At 42.6% G+C, this 21,641-nt stretch overlaps 2 protein-coding genes across 3 annotated transcripts; both read right to left on the bottom strand.

Annotated features, from left to right (window-relative positions):
* Positions 1–5,365: 5,365 nt before the first annotated feature.
* LOC146753645 (uncharacterized) lies at positions 5,366–17,019 on the bottom strand. 2 transcript variants are annotated; one of them, XM_085530695.1, is made up of 4 exons: positions 16,862–17,019; positions 12,623–12,884; positions 12,146–12,412; positions 5,366–11,162 (listed from the first exon to the last, which is right to left on the bottom strand). In XM_085530695.1, the coding sequence occupies exon 4, from the start codon at positions 10,064–10,066 to the stop codon at positions 7,151–7,153; it is 2,916 nt and encodes a 971-aa protein (XP_085386821.1). In that variant the 5' UTR covers positions 10,067–11,162; positions 12,146–12,412; positions 12,623–12,884; positions 16,862–17,019; the 3' UTR covers positions 5,366–7,150. The 2 variants fall into 2 exon arrangements, with proteins under 2 accessions (XP_085386821.1, XP_085386820.1); XM_085530694.1 differs by lacking the exon at positions 16,862–17,019 and adding an exon at positions 13,600–13,945.
* Positions 17,020–17,730: 711 nt separating this feature from the next.
* Positions 17,731–21,319, bottom strand: LOC146753644 (obscurin-like protein 1). Its single transcript, XM_085529406.1, has 5 exons — positions 21,226–21,319; positions 20,623–20,907; positions 19,403–19,669; positions 19,172–19,251; positions 17,731–17,825 (listed from the first exon to the last, which is right to left on the bottom strand). The coding sequence occupies exons 1-5, from the start codon at positions 21,317–21,319 to the stop codon at positions 17,814–17,816; spliced, it is 738 nt and encodes a 245-aa protein (XP_085385532.1). The 3' UTR covers positions 17,731–17,813.
* Positions 21,320–21,641: the final 322 nt, after the last annotated feature.

Raw genomic sequence — 21,641 nt, 5'->3', positions numbered from 1 at the left:
GGGTGTTGCACTTGGACTAAGTCAATCCCAAGTATTTATACAAACTGGAGGAAGATCTCCTTCAGAGAAGCCCTGCAGAGAAGGAAGAGAAGCTGCACATGAGCCAGCAGAGTGCACTTGCAGCCCAGAAGGCCAGCTGTGTTCTGGGCTGCATTAAAAAAGGGGTGGCCAGCAGGGAGAGGGAGGTGATTGTCCCCCTCTACTCAGCTCTTGTGAGGCCCCATCTGGAGTACTGAGTCCAAGCCTGGGTTACCCAGTACTAGAAGGACATGGAGCTCTTGGAATGGGTCCAGAGGAGGGTCACTAAGATGATCAGGGGGCTGGAGCACCTCTTCTATGAAGAAAGGCTGAGGGAACAGGGCTTGTTCAGCTTGGTGAAGAGAAGGCTGAGGGGAGACCTCATTGTGGCCTTCCTGTATTTGAAAGGAGCACATAAACAGGAAGGTGAATGGCTGTTTATGAGGCTGGATGAGGTCTTAAACTGAGACAGGGGAGGCTTATGTCATATATTAGGAGGAATTATTTCACACAGAGGTTGGTGACGCACTGGAACAGGTTGCACAAGGAGGTTCTGGATGCCCCATCTCTGGAGGCACTCAAGGCCAGGCTGAATGTGGCTCTGGGCAGCCTGGTCTAGTGGCTGGTGACCCTGTCCATGGAGGGGGTTGAAACTAGATGATCATTGTAATCCTTTTTAATCTAGGCCATTTGTGATGCTATAATTAAATGTTCTTTTTTTTAAATATGTCCATCTAAAATGCATATTTCATAGAATCATATAATGGTTTGGGCTGGAAGGGATCTTAAAGATCATAAAGCTTCAATTTCCTGCTGTGGGCAGGGCTGCCAACCTAGCAGCTCAGGCTGCCCCGGGCCACATCCAACCTGGCCTCAAATGTCTCCAGCAATGGGGCACCCACAGCTTCTCTGGGCAGCCTGTGCCAAGGCCTCAACACTCTCTGAGTAAAAAATTTCCTCCTAATGTCTAAGTTCCCAGTATTTTAGTTTATAGCCATCCCCTCTATTCCTGTCCATATCAGACTGTGTAAAAAGTTGGTCTCCCTCATGTTCAGAAGCTCCCTTTGAGTACTGGAAGGCTGCAATAACATCTATATAAAGCCTTCTCTTCTCCAGGCTGAAGAAACCCAACTCCCTCAGCCTGTCTTAATATGAGACTTGCTCTAGCCCTCTGATAATTTTCTTGGCTCTCCTCTCGACCTGCTCCAACAGCTTTACATCTTTCAGGATGCAGTACTCCAAGTGGGGCCTCAAGAGGGCAGGCTAGAGGGGAACAATCTCTTCTCTTTATTACCCAGTCTTCTTTTGATATAGCCCAGGATACCATTGGCCTTCTTGATAGCAAGCACGCAAGAGTCTTAAGAATGGAGGTGATTTTTCCCCTTTTTTCAGTCAAAGGAAATTTTGCCTGACAATCACAACTTTTCAAATATGATTCAGAGTGGCTTGGCAGCCACATTAGCCTATTCCTTCAGTATCCTGGGATGCATGTCATCTTCCCCCTTAGACTTGTATACATTCTGTTCATAAGCTGCTTTTGAACTTGCTCTTTGCTTACAACAGGATAGATTTTGCTCCCCCAGCTCCTGCCAAAGGGTTCAGGTACATGAGAAATGTGGGAAGCCTGAATGCCAGTGAAGACTGAAGCAGAGAATTTGTTGAGCACTTCAGCCTTCTCCATATTCACTGTTGACTATTATCAGTTATCAGACGAGGTGTACTCTCCATTGCCCTTCTTTATTGACCAGTGTATTTGTATAATCCTTTCCTGTTATTTTTCACCTTTCTCACCAAGCACAGTTCCATCTGTGCACCAGCTCTCTTGATCCTATCCCCACATACCTGGAAAGCATCCATGTTGTCTTCCACACATCTCTGCTTCCACTTTTATTTATTATCTCTCAGTTTGACCAGCAGGTCCCATCTCTGCCATGCTGGTTTCCTGCTTCCTTTTCTTGATTTCACTCACTACAGTATGGAGAACTCTTGTGCTCCAGTAAGGCATCCTTAAAGAACTGCTAGCTCTCCTATGTTCCTTTATCTTTAAGGACATCTTCCCGTGGTGGTCTCATCCAGTAGTTCTTCAAACAGCTGGAAGTTCACTCTCCTAAAGTTCAGAATTCTGACTTTGCTCTTAGTCAGACCCACATTTCTCAAGGGCACAATCTCAACCAGGGTGTGGTTGTTACAGCCCACACTGCCTATTAACCTCTTTAATGAGTTTAAATGCATTGGTGAGAAGCCTGTCCAGTAACACTTTTCCTCTGGTCAGTTCTTTTTAATACATGGACCAGGGAGTTATCCTCAGAGCATTCCCAGGAGTCTCCTAGATTGCTTGCAGCCCACCATGTTGCTTTCTCAACAGGCACATGAATAGTTGAAATCCTCCATTAGAATGAAAGTCTACAAGCACAAAGCTTCCCATAGTTGAAGCAAGATAGCCTTATCAATATGATCTCCCTGATCAGGCAGTCTATAGTAGACCTTGACCACAAAATCCTTTATTAATCTGGAAACGAATTTTTTACCTGCAAGCTCTCAACATGTTCAAGCCTGTTTCAGTGCATCACTTCTTGGAGGTGCAAAATACAGTCAATCAAATCTATTGACATCTAGTCATGTATTTAGTTTTGGGCAGTGTTTCACTGTGGATCCTGTCCTTTAAAGATCACTGTGTGGTTAAAAGGTACATACATGACAAGTAGAATTTATTTGATCTTTAAATCTGAAGTAGTTGTCATAGATCTAATCTGATTTTGCACATTTAGGCTCAGCAGTTATGTGTGGCATACAGAAGCACTTGGCAACATCAGCTATGTTTTTACTTTTGTGTGATCATTATGTCCCTTTATACCTTTTCCGTTTTATGTGCCCTTGACATATGAATGTTGAAGTGATTGTGGTCTTTCTTTCCAAATTACTACAGGGATCATTATGCATTCAGTGTATGGAAATTGCTTTCAGCCTACGAGGTCTTAGCATATATTTTAATGACTAAATTGTATTCTTGATCCAGTATATTCAAAATACATCATAGATTACACTACTGTCTTCCAGAGAAGCTGTTTCACAGAATCACAGAATCACAGAATTGTAGGGGTTGGAAGGGACCTCTAGAGATCATCGAGTCCAACCCCCCTGCCAAAGCAGGCTCCCTACACCATGTTACACAGGTAGGCGTCCAGGCGGGTCTTAAATATCTCCAGAGAAGGAGACTCCACCACCTCCCTGGGCAGCCTGTTCCAGTGCTCCGTCAGCCTCACTGTAAAGAGGTTCTTCCGCACATTTGTGCGGAACTTCCTATGCTGTACTTTCATCCCATTACCCCTAGTCCTATCCCCACGCACTAACAGTTTTCAACTGTTCCCAATGAACAGATAAAATGCTATCTGAATATAGTGATAATATTAAATTCATTCTTTTGATCTTTAATATTCATTGTCTTTGTCTCTGTGGTTAGTAAAATATCAGTCACAGTAAAATATATTGGTGGGTAGTAATGTAACAGGAAATTCACTGGGATTCTTAAAAACTAGGAAGTATCACCCATTTTCTTTTGAAATAATTGTTTAACAACTATGTCAGAGTAAAACTATAGAAGATAATTTGCTTGTATTAAAAAAAACAAAACAAAAAACAACAACAACAAAAAAAAAAAAACCAAACACGTGTGTGATCCTCTCTGAACACTCTGGTGAGATATTTGACATGCTTCCTACCCCCAAGATTTCCCAGCTGGCTGATAACTAATTCCTTCAAACCAGTTACAAATACTATTAATTTTCTTTGGTGAGATATATCTATGACATGATAGCACAAAAAGCCTTATTTCAACCATCCCTGGAATGGTGACTGTAGTGACACTAATTTAGTATAAAACAAGATGAATTTTGGGAGATAAGTAATTGTTCGTCTAATGCAGCTTGTTTACTCTTTATGGTAGAACAACCACTGTATAAAGCTGCCAACTTTTTAAAAAATCCATGCCCTGTATTATTTAATTACAAGTTGGCAGCAGATGGTCATGAAAGTTGTCCAGAACATGATAGAATTTTGCGGCAGGGCCAAAATTAGCTGCTTTGGATAAGGGGGAGGGGAAGTGGGGAAAGGATTAAAAACAAGAACGATAACCTGTTCTTCCTATTCCTAATTTTACTTATTTATTTATTTATTTATTCTTAATGCTCTCATCTAGAGAGGAGTTATGGGTATATTGTACTAAGTTGTATGTAAGTAAACAATGGAGGCTGGAATGAGTAAGGAAACTTAATATGTAATGATAAACAAGCTTCCAACATTTTTTAACATAGCAATTGACATGCTGACTCTACCAAAGTAAATATTATCAGAATTGTCATAGTTACTACAACCAAATTTAGGAATCTCCTTCATGAAGCAATTAATGGCAGACAAAGGAGTTGCTGGTACAGATCTCAGAAATGGAGATGGCTGAGTGTGATGGTAAGAGAAACTTCTGTAGACATACTGTGTATCCTTGCTTTGTCTTTGCAAACTTTTTTATGTCACTTATCCCTGAGAAGGGTAATATTGGGGAAAAAAAAAAAAAAAAAAAAAAAAGATTTCTGTTGAGAAAAGCAAAACTGTAAATTCAGAGGGAAATATTAAGAGAAAAAAAATATAAGTTCCTCTGCTTTTTAAGAACGTTCTGCTTCTGTGTAAGAATCTTCAATTGCTTAACGTGACACAAGTTTTATTATTTTGTAAGCCTAATGTGAATCCTGAAAAAATGAGCTTTTTTGTACTCCACAAATCCTTTTATTCCAACAAACACAAGAGGTTTTTTGCTTGATCACATAAATTGTTAAGCATTGCTTAATAAATTCATTTTCAGAAAACCATTTTTGCGTAGAGTCCCGTAATGCAAAATGATGTTTGAATCCATCAGAGCGAAGGATTGATGCATTGTTCATGCAGCAATTGAATCTTAGAGGAGAACTAAGCAATGTGACAGCTTCTTCCCAATTTAGAATCTCATATAAATAATTATATTTTTCCTGTAGTAATTCATACAGAAATAAAAGTTGATTCCATTTATATTTAGAAAAGTACATTAAATTACTTCATATCCAACTGTGACTGCTCTGTTATATTGATTACTATTTGGATATTAATTGCTAGGTTTCCTTTATAAACAAAACTCCATAAATAACATCTGATCTATTTCACTGGGATCAGAGGTTGGGAATCAGGTTGAGTTTCAAAGCAATATGCCCAAGTTCTCAGACATACCAGTAACCTGGATAGTTTCAGTTTTTAAATGTATCTTTCTATAAGGGTTGTATAGTAAATATAGAGTGTTGGAAGTAACCGTGGGAGACAAGTCTCATGCTATCATGGTCAACAAGCCTCGTTTATTAGGTGTTACAGCATCTCATTTATACAATCAGTAATAAGTTCATGCATATTGCAAAAGTAAAGCTCAGGATTGGTGAATTAGACATTACTTCATCTGACCTTTGTGGTTAGTCTTATGGATACTTTTTCTTTGCAGCTCTGTCTACACCTTGCTACACATCTTGCTTTTCCCTTAGGCCGTCCTTGCTTCTAGATACATATTTCGTCTTTAGCTACATACCCTGTCTTTTCACATCCTGATTTCTTCTCAGCTGCTTAGCCCGTGACCGTCCCTAGGATAAACCGTCTTTGTCTTTAATCACATTCATTCTTTTACAATTTAACTAGTGGAATCTCTTCATGTCCTTTCTCATGAAGCCATTCTGCATAAACACTCTCCACATTTCCCCCGTTTTCTTTTAAAATGAAAAGGCTCAGTTTAACGACCGATTAATCATATTTAACAAGCAGTTCAGTTCATTTGTTCAATCAGTTCTCAAGTAGTTTTATCCTGCTCCATAGCTGCTGCTCTGTGAACTCCTAATCTCAATCCATGGCTGCTGCTCCGTAGAATTCTTCTTGTATTACAACAATTCCAAGATACTGCCTATAGAATAACAACACTACTTATATTAATAACATAACTATTATAACTCGATCAAGACCTCGATTGACAATACTCTAAAAGTGAAAAAAGAGACAAGTCAAATACAACACAACAACATTACTGTTAAACCTACTAAAAAGAACAAACATGTTTGTACTGCAACCTAAGTTTCTTCAACCTAAAAATAAATCCGTGAGGGTCCCATTGTGTTAATCTGTAACTGATCAGGAAAAGTCTTCAATTTTTATATACTCTGATATATTGATTTTAATGACCACTAAAATTTGTGCAATAAATGCTTTTAAGATGCTCATAACCATGCTCTACCAACTGAGTTATCCGGGCTAATAATTGATTAATGATCGTGCAATTTAATGGAATAGCATGTCAAATAGAACCAATTTTAGAGGACAAATGTACTAGAGTATCACTAGGGGCATTAATACTTATTGACCCTTGAGAAACAGCAGACCATGTTGCTGGTGGATGTGACAGGTAGTGCCAGCAGGGCGTCCCCTGCTTCAAGGTGCACATTTCCTCTCTCACCCATCACAGATTCTCTCCTGCATTCAGGGTCTGAAGGATTTCTTCCAGTTGTACACCATATCCGCATGGCCAGTGCGTGATATAGAGCCCAAGTGGAACACCTGCTTGGAAAACAGAATAAACTATCAAATTTAGTTCTATTAGCGTGCACTTTTGTCTAAAATGATGCATGGTTATATTTTCAGATCCCAATTAATTGGATGTAAAAGAGGTATCCGTTCTATGATACAGGGTCATCTCTTTGACTAGAATTCCTTTCCAGGTTTTGTCTTTGCAAATTAAGAAAAGCTAATTAATAGGCTAATAACATCATAACCAAACAGTACTAAAACATTAAAAGAGCTATTCCTGTAGATTCTAGCATTGATTAGATCAAATCCTGTTTAATACACATCTGATCTATTACTAAAATAGAAGAAGCACACAACATCCTAGCTAATGCCTTAAACTCTAAATCTTGAGACTGCATTGGTAAAACAGAAAATCACACACTATGTCAAACTATTAGTAATATTATCTATAGCACAGCAAGTTACAAAGCAATACCACTAAGAAATAAACACACAATTACAATTACTATAAAGGCTGGATGCTATTTTCTGCCTTCAGATGAGACCGAAGATATCATGCTGGAACCCACATAGGGCCAGTCCCTGTGGAAATACGAGCATATTCACAACCCCAAGTTGTCAGTGGTAGAGGACAGTCCCAAAGTCCTGTGGCCATATTCCAAACATTAACCATAGGCTGTTCCTTTAGCACCAGGGAAGCCTCAAAATGACGATCCACATAAGCTGTATCTCTATGAACATGATTCAAAAACTTCATCACAAGCACAAGCAAAACCTTGCATAATTTTTCTTGTAGTGTGTCTCCCATATTCCCCCTTTTTTGTTTAATAATAAGAATGGATTTCAATGTTTGATAAATGTGATCAGTGATAGCTTGTCCAGTGGGAGAATGAGCAATGGCTGTAGTATGTCTAACACACCCTTCTTGGAGGAAAGTTTGAGTGGCCTTAGAGGTATACGCAGGCCCATTATCTGTTTTTGTAGTATGTGGGATTCCCATAGCAGCATAAGCAGATAACCAGTGTTTATGGGTGTCATGACTGAGTTCACCTGTATGTGCTGTGGCAAATACGTAAGAAGAATGAATATCTATTGTTACATGTGCATATTTTACACGGCCAAATTCAGGAATGTGAGTGACATTTGTCTGACACAGTTGAAGAGGTGCTGTGCCACATGGATTTGTCTGAGTCTGAGGCAAAGAGGTATCAGTCAAATTATGTAGTTGATATTCAGTCACAAACACGGTGTATTGCATAGGAGAGAGGATCATTCTTAACGCAGTTTTCCAATCGTGAGGGGTCATAGCGTAAGTGTCACTGTTTGTAACCAAAAGATTGTATGTAAAGGCTGACTGAACTTTGTATGTTCTCACTGACTCCCTTAGCTCCTTCACTGCCTCATAAGGCAGGGATTCCAAATGGGGGACCTGATTAGGAAAGGTTTGCAACGTGTCAGCATCACCCCTTAATATTGTTTCTTCTCTGCAATGCTCTAAGACATCACAGTACGCTGTAGGGAAATTTGTCATTCCTTCTCCAAACAAAGTATCAAGAGAAAATGCGTCCGATTCGCTTTCTGGATCTACAGGACCGGGGTCACAACGATCCTCTGGTTTCGGTCCATCCGCGTCTTTAACCATGTTATACACGGGCTGCACAGACGCAGCCGCGCACGACGAGGGGGGGGCGGCATGGCGAGGCGCAGAGAACGACGTGGGCGAAGCAGAGGGCGGGGGGGCTGTAGAGACTGACAACGCAGCGAGAGACGTGTGCAGGGGGGCAGGCGGCCGCTGGCTGGGAACGGCAGCTTGTATCGGAGCGCGGCCGCTGTTCTTTCTTGCCCTGGGCTGGAGGTTTCTTGACCGGCGATGGCAGGTGACGGTGTTGTGGTTGTTCGAGTGGCAGTTCTGGCACCACACACCGACAGCCTGGCAATTCCGTCGCAAATGTCCCTTAACGCCGCACCGGAAACATTTAAAAGAGGTGCTTGGGCCTGCACTGGTTACCGCAGACGCTTGTAAGGGTGCAAGAGCTGCTAACACTTGATTCTGGGAAGCCTCAGCCTGTGCCTTTAATCCTGCCCCTAGCTCTTTAATAGCCTCAACTATGAAAGCCTGAGCCCCTGTGGGCACGCTCGATAACCTGTCTAACGCCTCCTCTATTGTCCAGTTACTCCTCAAAGTACTTAGAATGCCACGAGCTGTAGCATTACAATTCTGAAGTGCACAATGTTTTAGCATTATTTCCCTCATGTACTCTGGTACTCCAGCCTTCTCTATGGCTCCAGCTACCTTATCTAGAAACGCTCCAAAATCCTCATTTCTTCCCTGCTGGATTCCCATATAAGACGGCAGCCCACCTGGCACCTTGATCTTATCCATAGCCTGCCTGGCCAGATACATTGACTCCCTACATTTAACTGGTCCTAATAAAGCCTGGGCCTCCGTCCGGATGAAAGGACCCATACCTAAAAGTTCTTCAACGGTGACATTATACAAGGGATCTCCGGGCTGCCTAACTATCGCAACGCTCTGTTGGCACATCTCTTCCCAATAAGCATTAAATAGCAATTGTTCGTGCTGCGAAAAAATCAACCTAGCTATAGCCCGACAATCAGATGGCAACAAAACCTGAGTACTCCAGATGTAATCCAGTATCTGTCTCGCTGGCTCACTTTTTACTCCAAACTGACTGACCTTAGACCGCAATTGTGACAACAACTTCCAATCTAAAGCACTGATAGCAGCCTGTGTCCCGCCTGCAGCATTAGGCGAATACCCCACCGACAGCACCGCCTGTCGCACCGCTTCCAACGCCTCACCGTCTCCCGCCTCTAAACAAGCCCGCGCCAGCGCAGCCCAAGCCCCCCCCCGCTCCCGCGCGACGGCCTCCGCCAGGGCACTCTGTGCCCCAGGGAGCGGCTCATTGCAAAGGGGGGTCGAGGGGGCCGGCTGTAGCGCCATGGTCGATGCAGGCGGCTCGTCTGATACAGACGTACCGGGAGACGGGGCACTCGGCTCCGCAGCCACCGGCAACGCAGGCTCGGAGGCCGGCGGCAACTTTACGGTGGACAAAGCAGGGGACACCGGGCAATCTGACCATTCATTATAATTCTTATTCCTCCCCTGCACAGCACTAGCTTGTTCTGCCGCTTCCTTTTCTGCCTGATGTAGCAACAAATCATTATAAACCACACGCCACCACTTCCCGCATTTTTTAGCTGTTTTATCCCCATCTAATATTCCCTGAAAAATTGCATCTCCAAATTTACGCCACTCAGCAAGATCATACACTAAATGCGGATTCTGAAATAACCCTTTAGTATACCCATACGCTAATAACTCGGGGAGTTCCTTTTGCAAGTCTGTCCCCTTAACCTGACACTTTCTTTTCAAAAAGCAAGAAAATACCTGACACCTTTTCTTAAAAAAGCAAGAAAATAATTCACAAACCGCTTGCCTTCCCATACCTATTTGTCAGCACGCTGTTGCAGCCTTAAAGGACGTCATCGGCCCGTATCGGCTAGGCCCTTCTGTAAGGTCACGTAGAGCACCTGCACCTTCTTTTCCTGGCGCATGCTATCCCCACTGCTTAAGGATCCGAACACCTTCGCCGCTGCGATCCTTCCTGGTAGGCCATGTCGGGGTCACCAATTGTTGCAGAACGGCGGGAGAAAAGCAGACGACCACACCTGTCATTGACATATGATCAGCTAATCTCGTTTATTCCTTGGCTGCGTGTACCTTTATAATACGGATAATTAGCTCATACATATTGCAAAAGTGGAGCTCATCATTGGTTCCCAATTACATACCATCCCCGAGTATCTTTGCAGCTTGTTGTTATCATCCTGAAAGTTACTCCCTTGCCGAGTTCACAAAACCATGGTTAGTTTCTCACCATCCCAGGGCATCCTGTTGATCTCACTGTCCTTGCAGGTGGCATGGCTGCTTGATTAACTGCACCATGTTTACGACCCTTCTCAGCTAGCTGTAAAAAACACTCTCTACAGTTACCATCCTACCCCTACTGGTGTTCAAACCATTTCTCCATTTTAGGAATGTTTAGAAAGCAAACATTTCCAGGTCATTCTTGACGTGTTTGGTGATTTTCATGGCAAAATGAGATACATTTACATCAATAGCAATGGGAATTTTCCAGACATCACTGCGCTAAATTGCAGTAATACAGTTCTATTGTAGAAACTATTAAGGCTCGTGGGGGAATAGGTGTAAGACATAGTGACCACACTGAATGTGCTTTCAGCACTCCTTTACTTTCCACAGTACTTACCCTGAACGCCGACCTCTGACTTGGAAACATCAGTGCCAATATCACAGGTATAGAAACCTGCATCTGACTTCTCGAGGTCATGGATAAGGGGACATAGGGTCTTCCCAGACTGTAGCAGCTCATACTTGTTGCCAGAAGTGAGCACAACACTGACCTTTTTCCACACTGGTTTGACCTCCTCTTTAGAGACTTTGCATTCCAATTTAATCACACCCCGCTCCTCATCAAAAACATCATCCAAGGACTTCATGAAGACAGCAGGCTTCTCTGCTATTAAACAGGCAAAACAGAACAACGTGATACAGAAGTTGAGACATTTCCAGTTGCTTTCAGATTTTTAAAGAGGGATCAATAAATCTTTACCATTACTGACGACACCAATATAGAACCTAAAGCGGTTTCATGTCTGTTGACTGAATGCGCTTTATGGAATTCTGAACTAATCAGTAGGAGAATACAGGGAACAGGAGGGACAGCCTGCATTGCCATGGGTGGGACTGATATCATATGAAGTAATTGGGATGCAGCTCTTCTAAAGCTGGAGAGCTGGCATTGCCCTCACATGGAGCAGAGCTCATACAGCAGGCCACAGGATTAAGAGGATAAGCTGCTGAACACTTTTGATTTTCCTGTTTTATTGACTCCTTTTATCTATCTTCTATTTCACACATCAGATGTTTATACTGGGGAAAAAACATCCACCAAATGCAAAAGAAAGGAGAAAGAGGAAATCCTTCAAACTCTGAGCGCACTGAGTAAAAGAGTTTAACTGCTGGGGAGAGCAGATTAGAATCACAGTATCCTTAGAACTGGAAGAGACCCTTAAAGGCCATCTAGCCCAGATCCCCTGCAATAAACAGGGACATTCACAGCTAGATCAGGTTGTTCACAGCCTGGCCATTAGTCATTCCAGAGGCAAAACACACACTCTGAATGATCTCTCCCTGCAGTCATAAATCCTTGCAGACAACAGCATTGACACTGCATGCTACTGAAGCAGTAAAAGAAATTGCTCTTGTAAGTCTCCTTGTGTTAAGTAAAATGATGGTAAAAAGCAATGGAATGCTTTGGCAGGACACCAAAACCATCCTCCTTCGTTGATATCTGCTGCAATGGAACCTTCCACTGGAAGAAAGCCCCTGATGACTTGTCACCCCAGAGAGGTGAGCTTTAGAAGCAGGACTGCTGCACAATAGAATGAACTGGAGCTCCTTAGCATCTCTTACATCCAGGAGGGCTGTGATCAGACCCACCTATCACCTTCAGGCGCGCGCTTTCTGACACCTTGTCTGACTTCACTGTCACTGTGCCAGCATCCTCAGGCTTAACCTGCTTCATTGTCAGTGTGCAGCAATTGCCAACATTCTTGATGTCATTGTAATTGTTGGTGTAAAGGAGGTTGCCATTCAGGAACCATTCCACGTCCTCGACATCATGGGACAGCTCGCAGGAGAAGACAGCAGAGCTCTCTTCTTCAATTTCCACATCCTGCAGCTGCTTCGTTACTTCTACATTGTGGGCTGTGGGGAAACAAGGTGAACTGTTACCACTGTTATTATAAATCATACTGGGATGTGGTAGAATGGTTGGACTAGATGATCTTTGTGTAATCATCTATGTGAAGATTATACATTAATAAAGTTAGCAGGAGAGAATGTCAGAAATCAACCTCAAGAAGAGAAATCGGAGGTGAAATAGGACATGGAAGAGGCCACCCTCCCTGCTCATACCTTCAGCTGTCAGCGTGGCCTCAGTCCCTGCAATTCCTGCCTTGCACTTGTACACACCAGCTCAGCTTCAACTTCAGAATCTTGAGCTCTGCTGAATGCTTATCCCTCTTGATCTTGTACTTCTCAGAGGGCTCGATGGGTGTGTGGCCCTTGAACCATTTCATAACCTTTGGAGAAGGCTTGAAGTCACAGGACAGGATGACAGAATGACATTCCAAAGCTGTCTTGTCCTCCAACTTCCTGGTGATTTGTATATGGGAATCTGCAAAGCAGGGGTGGAAGAGAAGAAAGGATGAGGACAATTGGAAGAATAGGAAAGTCTCTTGCGTCTGTTCCATTGCAATTAATGTCATGTTCACAATGGTTCTTTGAACCACACTAAAGATAAAACAAATGATTGTCTATAGGGAATGCAACTGACTACATTTCTATAAAGTAATACTGTATATTATCTACCAAATGCAAGGTCCAGCTCTTGTTCTGTGCTTTTTAAATTACTCCCAGTTGAGGCTATTATTCAATTAAGAGTGAGTTGAAAATATAACAAGTACTTTAGGATGTGAATGGAGACTCTTACGCTGGGGACAACAGCAGATAAAAAGCCTGGAAGTTTCTTTCAGATGAAATCAATGACAAACTGCATCAAATTTAGGTGCTACCAAACTTAAACTTGTCTAGTTCAGAAATACAATTAATTTCACCTGATTTGACATCTTTGGTATAGCCAAGGACAAAACCTCAGCTCTGTAGATCTGAATAGTAAGCACATAGTAACTATTCAACAACTATTCAAACAGATCTTTTACTGAGATGCAGCTGTCTCATTTGGTGTCCAACGACTTTGAACTGGAAATGGAGCAGACCCTCCAGACACACACACAATATTTCAAAGACTCCAGTCTTTGAAACGTAACAGGAAGCCTGTACGTTAATTAATTCTTCATCTTCATGATGTAAACCAAGCCTGGATATGTTACCTCTGACGAGCAGATTGGCTGTGGATTTGGATTTGCCAATTGAGAACTGAATGGTGCCTGTCATATCAGTGGTGGTTTTCGGTATGGTCAGCCGGTGGATGGTACCTTCTTGCTGCATAATAAAGTTTCTACCAGCCTGTAAGACTTCCCACGTAGATACCACCTGCGAGGTTTCACAGAAGGAATGGATATCTCGCATTCAAATTTGGCTTCTTCAGGCTCAGTCACATCCTCATCACACAACTCCTATACTAGACTAATGGATTGCTCTTTAAGAAGGGTGGAACAAGAGAAAGCAGAGATTTAGAAGGAATGTAAAAAACCCTTACATTATCACCCTACTTACTCATGTCAGCATTACTGCACATGAACACTACACCTATCAGCTCAAAATGCCTTAAAACATCATTAAAAAATAATAGAAAGAAAGGAATGTTGTTAAGAAGTCAGACAATAAGACTGACAACCCGAAGAGAGCCCAGATCTTTTGATTCTTACTCCAACATCCAAATCAAACCATGACCTTCCCATCCCGATATCAAACTCCTCGCATTACGAAATGGAATAGAGGTTCAATGAAACACGGACATTGATAATTACTTTGGTTAAATACAGCAACTTAGCTCTGAACAACAAGTTTTCTCCAGCCAGTTCCCTATCCTGCAACTGGTCCATCCATCAAAACCATTTCTCTCCACTTTGGTGACCAGGATGTCATGCAGGACGGGATCAAATGCTCTGCACAAGTCCAAGTAGATGATGTCAGTAGCTCTCCCATTATCCACTGATGCTGTTACTCCACCATGAAAGACCACCAAGTTTGTCAGCCATGGCTTGACCTTGATGAAGCCATATTGGTTACCACCAATCACCTCATCTTTATTTTCCAAACTATGCCAAGGAGAACTAGACAGAACTCTACAGTGTCGTGTCACTACAAACCTGTCTGAACCATTGGCTTCTCTGCATGCTCATCACTAGTCTCTCCTTAGCTTGTGTGCCCACAATGTATGGGGAATGTCAGCCACAAATCTTACCTAGGGGACATCATTGCTTCAAAATCCCTTGAACATCACACAATCCCTTTTAACTCTCCAGGTCTGCACTTATTTATGTCAGAATCAGACCGTTTTTCTGTGCTACTATTTCCCTTTCCTTCTGAAGGGTCTGGATACAACTTGGATTAACCTCAGGAGCAGAGTTCCTGTATTGAATCATAGAATCATAGAATTACCCATGTTGGAAAAGACCTTGAAGATCATCAAGTCGAACTGCAGCTCCCGTAGCTGCACACTCCCGTAGCTGGGAGACCACAGAACAAGTGGTTCTGTGAGCAAAAGCGAAACCACTGCCTAATCCAACTCCTCCAATCTCTGCGCTCTGCCAGGAGGGACATGTACAAATAGGGTGGCAGATACACACAGGAGATAAATATTTCCACTTCCCTCAGCCAACACTGCTCTGAATTTCTATGGGACATGCAGTTGGATGAAAAGGCATTTGACAAAGAAGGAAATGAATGAGTTTAATCTGCTGTGTCATTCTCTCGGTAGCCAGAATAACTAACCCTCGCCAGTGTTAGTTCAAAGAATAGGCAGATTTTATCTCCTGACATGAGCAGTAATTCAAAGAAGCTGGTATATGATCCAGTATCCTGCATATTCACTGCAGGCAGGCAAAGACATTATGAGATAAGGGAGATCTACACATCACTTGTTATGAACACCTCATAAAGATAAAACCACACACAATGGGAGAGTTTATGAAGAGGACTACTCTTGGACTGCTTTCCAAGAGGGATCAATTAGTAACTCTCTTCGCTCATTTTTCACACTACTCTACAGTGTCCTCCTGAGCCCCCTTACTCCTGTTGCCAACTGCTGTTGCAGGGAATCCTGAGGAACCAAGGATTCATAGTTGTTCCATCAGTAGTCCTTGGTCAGCTCTCCCTCCCTGCCCCTTCTGTTTTGATCCCACTAACCAAATTTCAGTTAGTCTGAAAAGAGGATGGAAACCTCAGCAGCAATTAGTTTCTAAATATCTTGCAATGGGCAGTTTGTAGGAGCCCCATCTCAATGCCCACAGCACAGGAGGCAGGACTGCTTAGTCCATGCACTAGTGCATTTACCAGCACAGATGTAAGCCCAGATCAATGCACACCAAATACAGGCTCTCAGTTTGCACAAGGAGGCATCCATGGAGCTGAAGTATTAGGCAGATATTGTGGTGGGGCAGCAGTTATTGAGACGCCAGACAAAAAGGACACAGATAAGGTGGCAACTCAGCTTTACCATTATGACTGCTGATGGAACATCTAATTTCACTGCTCAAAAGAGAACTTCCATATAACTGGAAAGGATGAAATTCACAGGGGAAACCACACACAGACACACACAAAAGCAATACAAAGGAGATGAAGGATGGTTCACATACTGGTGATTCACTCTGAGATGCAAGCAAATGAAAGAGTATCCCCAACCATTTGCCTCCCCAAATGCTAAATATATAAACTCGTTGCTGTGATAGCTCCACCAGACGTGAGCAATACATTGTAAAACCTTATGGGGTCAATCAGTTTAAATTCATAAATTCATTACACCACCAAAAACAGACCAGTGTGACCAGGCTGGTTCATTTCAGCTCTTCAAACCTGTTGATGAAAATGTCTGAGAGCTGACATGCTTACCAGCCAAAGCTAAAAACTGTAAATCAAATGTAATAGGCTGGCTTTGCCTACTGTATAGAAATGATGCCTGAAAAAAAGAAAAGAGAAAAAAAAAAAAAAAAAAAAAAAAAAGAACCTAAACCAGAGCAAATGGAATGGCTGCATAAAACAGCCAGTACTGAAACAGCAACCCAAACTGGTTGCAGACTGAGAGAGAAAATGAGAGTTCACCAAAGTCATGGGACAGGACAGATGTTCATGTTCATGCTAACACTGAACCCAAGTGGCCACATGAGGACAGCATCTAGTAGGAAATCCTTTCAGACGTCCCTTGGGAAGGTGGCATCTACCAGGGCACAGCAGACCCGTGTGTTCAGTAACCAGTCTGATGCTTCAGAGCCTGCTGATGAGCTACAAACTGGGGTTTAACCAGTGCAACACATGGAGGGAAAATCTGCCTTGAGCATAAAGAAGAAAGAGAAAGGTATCCACAGTGACTAACCAAGAAATGCCCAAACTGCCATGAAGCATTTCTTCCTGTGGTGCAAAACACCATAAGAGGATTTATTTGCTCTTTCAGTTAAACATACCATGTACCTTTAGGGTAGCTGATGTCTTTTCTTCAGCTGCTTGGCACGTGGATGTTCCCTGATCTTCATATTCACACTTGTGAAAAATGAGGCTTCTCTTATTTCCCTGGGAAGTAACACCCACTTTTTTACTTTGATGGAGCTCCTTCCCATCCTAGAAGGGAAAATATCAAGTCACATCTCCATGAGTCCTTCCATCTCTGCACTGAGCAAAGGCAGCCTTCAGATCTATGCTTAATTCATCCACTCCCCCAGAATTAATGGAACTGTGCTTACTGGAACATATGCTGAAGCTTAAGCACAGTGCAGTGTTTTCAACATGTAGGAACAGCTATAGAACATGCAGAAATTCTGGCTGACATATGAGAGCTTAAGGCACTGCTGAGGACTGTTAACAAGCCCGTTTGGACATCACCTTGAATAAATGACGTTATCCCCAAGTAAGGGAGAAGGAACAGCTGAGCACCGCGGAGGTACACAAAGTGCCAGAGCAAATTCTCACACTGTCACATGCAAAGAAAACTGAGATTTCACCCTAAAACCCAGTTCACAACAAGGCTGCAAAATCCTGGCTGAGAATTTCTATGTTAGATTTGAAGGTCAAGACTGTGCTCCAGCCAACAATATTTTGTGCAGCAAGACCTCAGGAGTTCACAAGAAACCCAAAACAGCTTGATAAATGAACTCAGGACAGAATAACAAAGATTGCTGATCTGGGCAAGTAAAAGAGCATAAAGAAAAGAGAGCAGTGCAAAAGCTATCAAGCAAAAGCTCAGACTTGCATCCCTTGGAAGTGAAATTAAAGGCTCTCATTCATTTCCAGAGAAGTCAGAAATGAAAATACCACTACATGCCATACCTTGAACAACTTGACGTCCACTTGGGCCTGGACAGCTCACACTCAAATGTGACCTTGTCCTTCTGAGTGATGCTAATGTCTGCCAATGGTTTGCTGATTTTCACAGGCAATTCTGAGAAGGAGAAAGAAGGATGTGGATTTAGTTGGGAATGAGGTCTCTAGGAGCATCTGGCATAAGGAATAATGAAAGGCAGTGCCTACTCTCCATGCTCACTAGAACTTGTCATTAACAACAAAAAAACCTATTGTTTTGAGCACATTATCATTACTTGTACTAGGGACAATCATGTTACAACAATCCTCTTGATATTGGAGGGATACCCTGGTGGCAATGGCCCAGTGCATAACATTCTTATATGCATTATTGACATAATTGCAAATAGAATATTGGCATAACTGCCAATAGAATTGATAAGTGCACATTTTGGGACACAGAAGCAGAATTTTGTGACAACTCTCAGCCCGGAATATGTTGATGAAGAAGATGTCCTAACAGTGCATGCCAGTGATTTGACAAACCCTGCTCAGTATGACACAGTTCGTCTTCAATTTTTGGGATCTCTGATTCCCAGTTGGCTCTTAGGCAAAAATAAATAAATAAATAAAAATGCACCCAAACAACCTAGTCCTCCCTCATCTCACCCTTCCCATCCAGTTGCTGCCTCACAGAAGGGGTAAAATAAAAACTCTCTTGTACTAGCAGAGAGATTTGCTATGGAGTAACTTAAGTAAGGATGGGAGACTGAAGGTGTTGGGGAAGACATCCAGGCTTTAGCTACGGGGCATGCATGCAGAATCACAAAACAAAGGCCAGTCAGAGAAATCACAGCTTCGTGAGAATTAATGGGGTTGTTTCTACATGCCCACCCTATCTGCCAGTGTAAACCCTTCCAGTGAAAAAAAGGAAAGCTACATATAGGTGGGGAGAATTGTTGGTGAAATTATTTGTGATATTTTTTGCTAATAATATGCTCAAAATCCTGGAGCAAGACTTCAAGTTAAGCAACTCAGTCTGTGTAAGTAGACTTACAGAAGGGAACGATAAAGCTTATGGAAGGGAACTTTCAAGCTAATCCACAGCTAAAACAGAGTAGAGACGAATTGCAGGAGCTTGTTTACTTACTTTGCACAAGTGTGAGCTTTAACCACTGCTGAGCTCCTAGTACAAAAGTCTGAACCAACAAATTTCACCACCATGGGAGCTGATGGAGGAGAAGAAACCACTTAGGAGCACATGAAAGATGTGTCCCTAAGTGTATGAGCTCCTTTATGTATGAGCACCTTCAAAGAGCCAAAAGAGTCAATGATTTTATTGGAAGCATCAGATTTTATGACCCGCAGGAAGTGATCACCATAACTCACACTCACATCTCCTGCCTGTAGAGGATATCCTCTTTGCATCTACAAAGATGCAAGAAGAAAAGAGGCAAAGAAGGGGTAAAAAAATTCCCATCTTACATTTGGGATGCTTAATTCCAGACTTGAAGGCTGATTTGCCCACTTAACTGCTGTGCTCTTCAGAAGCAGTTGTTCCACAGCTATTTAGAGAGAAAGACAAGTTTTGTACTAGTTGTTAACACAGAGAACAGCATAAACACACAAATAAACTCAGCTTTGCAGTGTTGTAATGGCTGATGAGGGAAGCCAAGGATCCTTCCGCACTGTCAGCCTTCATTTCCAGAGACATACCTTTGGGGGTGATGGTAATGCTGCTCTTGTCATCTCTGGACTCACAGAAGTACTCTCCCTCATCCTCAGCCCGGATCCCTGTTATTGTCAGGGTTCTTCTGACCCCTTCCTCATCAATCTGGAAACGTTTGCTGGGTTTGATCTCAACTGCATTCCTGCGCCACACCACCTTCCCTTTGGCATGGCTCACTTCACAGCTTAAAGTGACACTGCCTCCAATCTCAGCATTAACAGCTTCGAGCTTCTTGGTGAACTTCACTGGGATTTCTAAGAAGCAGAGGAAAGAAAAGAACTATGAGAATGCACAAGTTAACAAACGTGTTCTACAAAACCAAATAAAAAACCCCATGAACAGACACACTTGGGGATCATGGCAGGCTGAAAGAAACCCAGAAGAGAGAAATCTGGAGATATTATCAGCATGGAATTATATTATCATTCTATTTCTGCAATGTAAGAACAGTGCTTTAAAGAGGCTTAAAGACTACCTTCCAGTGTCTCTAATCTTCTACCTAATGAGATGTGTGGTGGTTTTTTGCTGCTATTGTCGGTTGGTTGGGACTGTCTCCTATTGCTGCTTTGATTGTTCTGTTTTTTAACATCAGAGTCTAATTTGCCTGACTACCATTAAAAATCTGTACAGATGGAAGAACCCCAGCAGCCACGTTTGTATTTCATGTCACTGGAGACACAGCCAATGGAATCAGAGATCTGGGAACGTGACACATTCAACCTGTTGACATGACCTGCTAGCAACCACTCCCATGCAGTCACAGCCAAAGGGAGCTGGTGGGGTGCATGCCAGCTGCAGATTTCTCCAGTGTAGGTGTCTGAAGGGACACAAACCCCATTCTACATCCTCCTCATCAGCTCTGACATGCTTAGCAGAGTCAGGAAGAGCTGAGGCTCTGAACACACCCTACCAACTACTTTAGGAAGAGATAGAAACTGGGTGAAGACAGTGAAGAGCACACACTAGAAAAGAACCCACCATAGTCCCTGAGCTCTCAAGTGGGCAGCAGAGGACAAACTTGGATCTCTGGAGGCAAGAAGGTCTTTTCTGGTCTATGCTGGGGTTGCTACAGCAGCTGCAACAGCAATTCAAGCGTCAAGCTTTTAAGAACAGCTGTTAAGAGAGACCAATCTTCTTCACTTCATCCTCCCATAAGAAAAGAGCAGCTGTAAAGAAGGACACAACATGCAGGCTTCTATCTGCTCACCTTTCACTTCTACTTCCAATTCCTGCTTGTCATTCTTTGTCTTATGCGTATGGCAAGCATACACAGCAGTGTCTGTGCTCTCTGCCAGGATCACCGTCAGAGTCCTGGATGCCCCATCACTCTTGATCTCATACTTCTTGCTCGTCTTGATTTCCTTTCCATCTTTGTACCACTTCACTGCAGCAGATTCAGGTGTTACTGAGATAGTCAGAGTGATGCTTTCATGCTCTTGAACAACGAGTGTCTCCTTCTGGACAAATTCCTTTTCAAATTTAGCCTCTGGTTCTGAGAAAGACATTGAAACAGGAAAATTAGTAACTTCTCAAATCCTTAAAGTCAGCAGTTTTCAGTTTCTATGCCTCACAATTCTATAACAGCTCATCCATCATCTGTTACAACATAAAGAATATGGCTAATAGAATCTTTTGCTGAGCGGGAAGGAAGAAAATGATCCAACAAGAAATCCAGAGCTTCTGCTTAGAAGAGAAGCAAAGGCATGGAAATTAAAATAGATATTTTATCTGCTTGTACCATTTGTACTTCAGTTGGATCCTGTGCTACTTCACAGCTGAGGGAGGCACTTGATGCCAGGGCAGCACTCACCTCTTTCTGCACCTTCTCCTGGTTTATAAACACAGGTTTTGGCTCTGAGGGAAGAAAAGAAAAAGTATTGACTGAGGGACTGAAATGAGACCATCTTGCAGGTTTTATGTACAGGTTGGAACAGGTTTAGGTTACCACTTGTGCCCAAACTAATAGCCTTCACTAGAGAATATCAGCTCTTCTGTTAAAACAAAGTGTCAAATCTAGGCAAGAAAGAACCTAGGAGCTGAAGAAACCAAGAGGGTCCAAATACGCCTAGTATTTGAAATGTAGGAGAACAGATAAACCCTAAATAAATGGGCTCCCACTTCTATTAAATGGTTTGCCCTACAAAAGGCTATAGAAGTGCAGAATATTTCTGACGCAGTTACATCATGGACTTCTCTAGTGCTAGCCAGCTTCTAACAGCAGCCCAA

The sequence above is a fragment of the Coturnix japonica genome, chromosome Z (genome assembly GCF_054131305.1).
Source record: "Coturnix japonica strain WE chromosome Z, WE-NBRP24, whole genome shotgun sequence".
Lineage (NCBI taxonomy): Eukaryota > Metazoa > Chordata > Aves > Galliformes > Phasianidae > Coturnix > Coturnix japonica.
Note: the sequence above shows the minus strand (reverse complement) of the source record. Positions and strands in the feature narration are given on the sequence as shown.

Coding starts and splice junctions, on each gene's coding strand:
- LOC146753644 (XM_085529406.1), bottom strand. CDS start 21,319: ATGGTCTCATTTCAGTCCCTCAGTCAATACTTTTTCTTTTCTTCCCTC. Junction 19,670..20,622: donor ATTGGAAGTAGAAGTGAAAG/GTGAGCAGATAG, acceptor TCTGCTTCTTAG/AAATCCCAGTGAAGTTCACC. Junction 19,252..19,402: donor CATTACCATCACCCCCAAAG/GTATGTCTCTGG, acceptor CTCTCTAAATAG/CTGTGGAACAACTGCTTCTG.
- LOC146753645 (XM_085530695.1), bottom strand. CDS start 10,066: ATGGGAAGGCAAGCGGTTTGTGAATTATTTTCTTGCTTTTTTAAGAAA.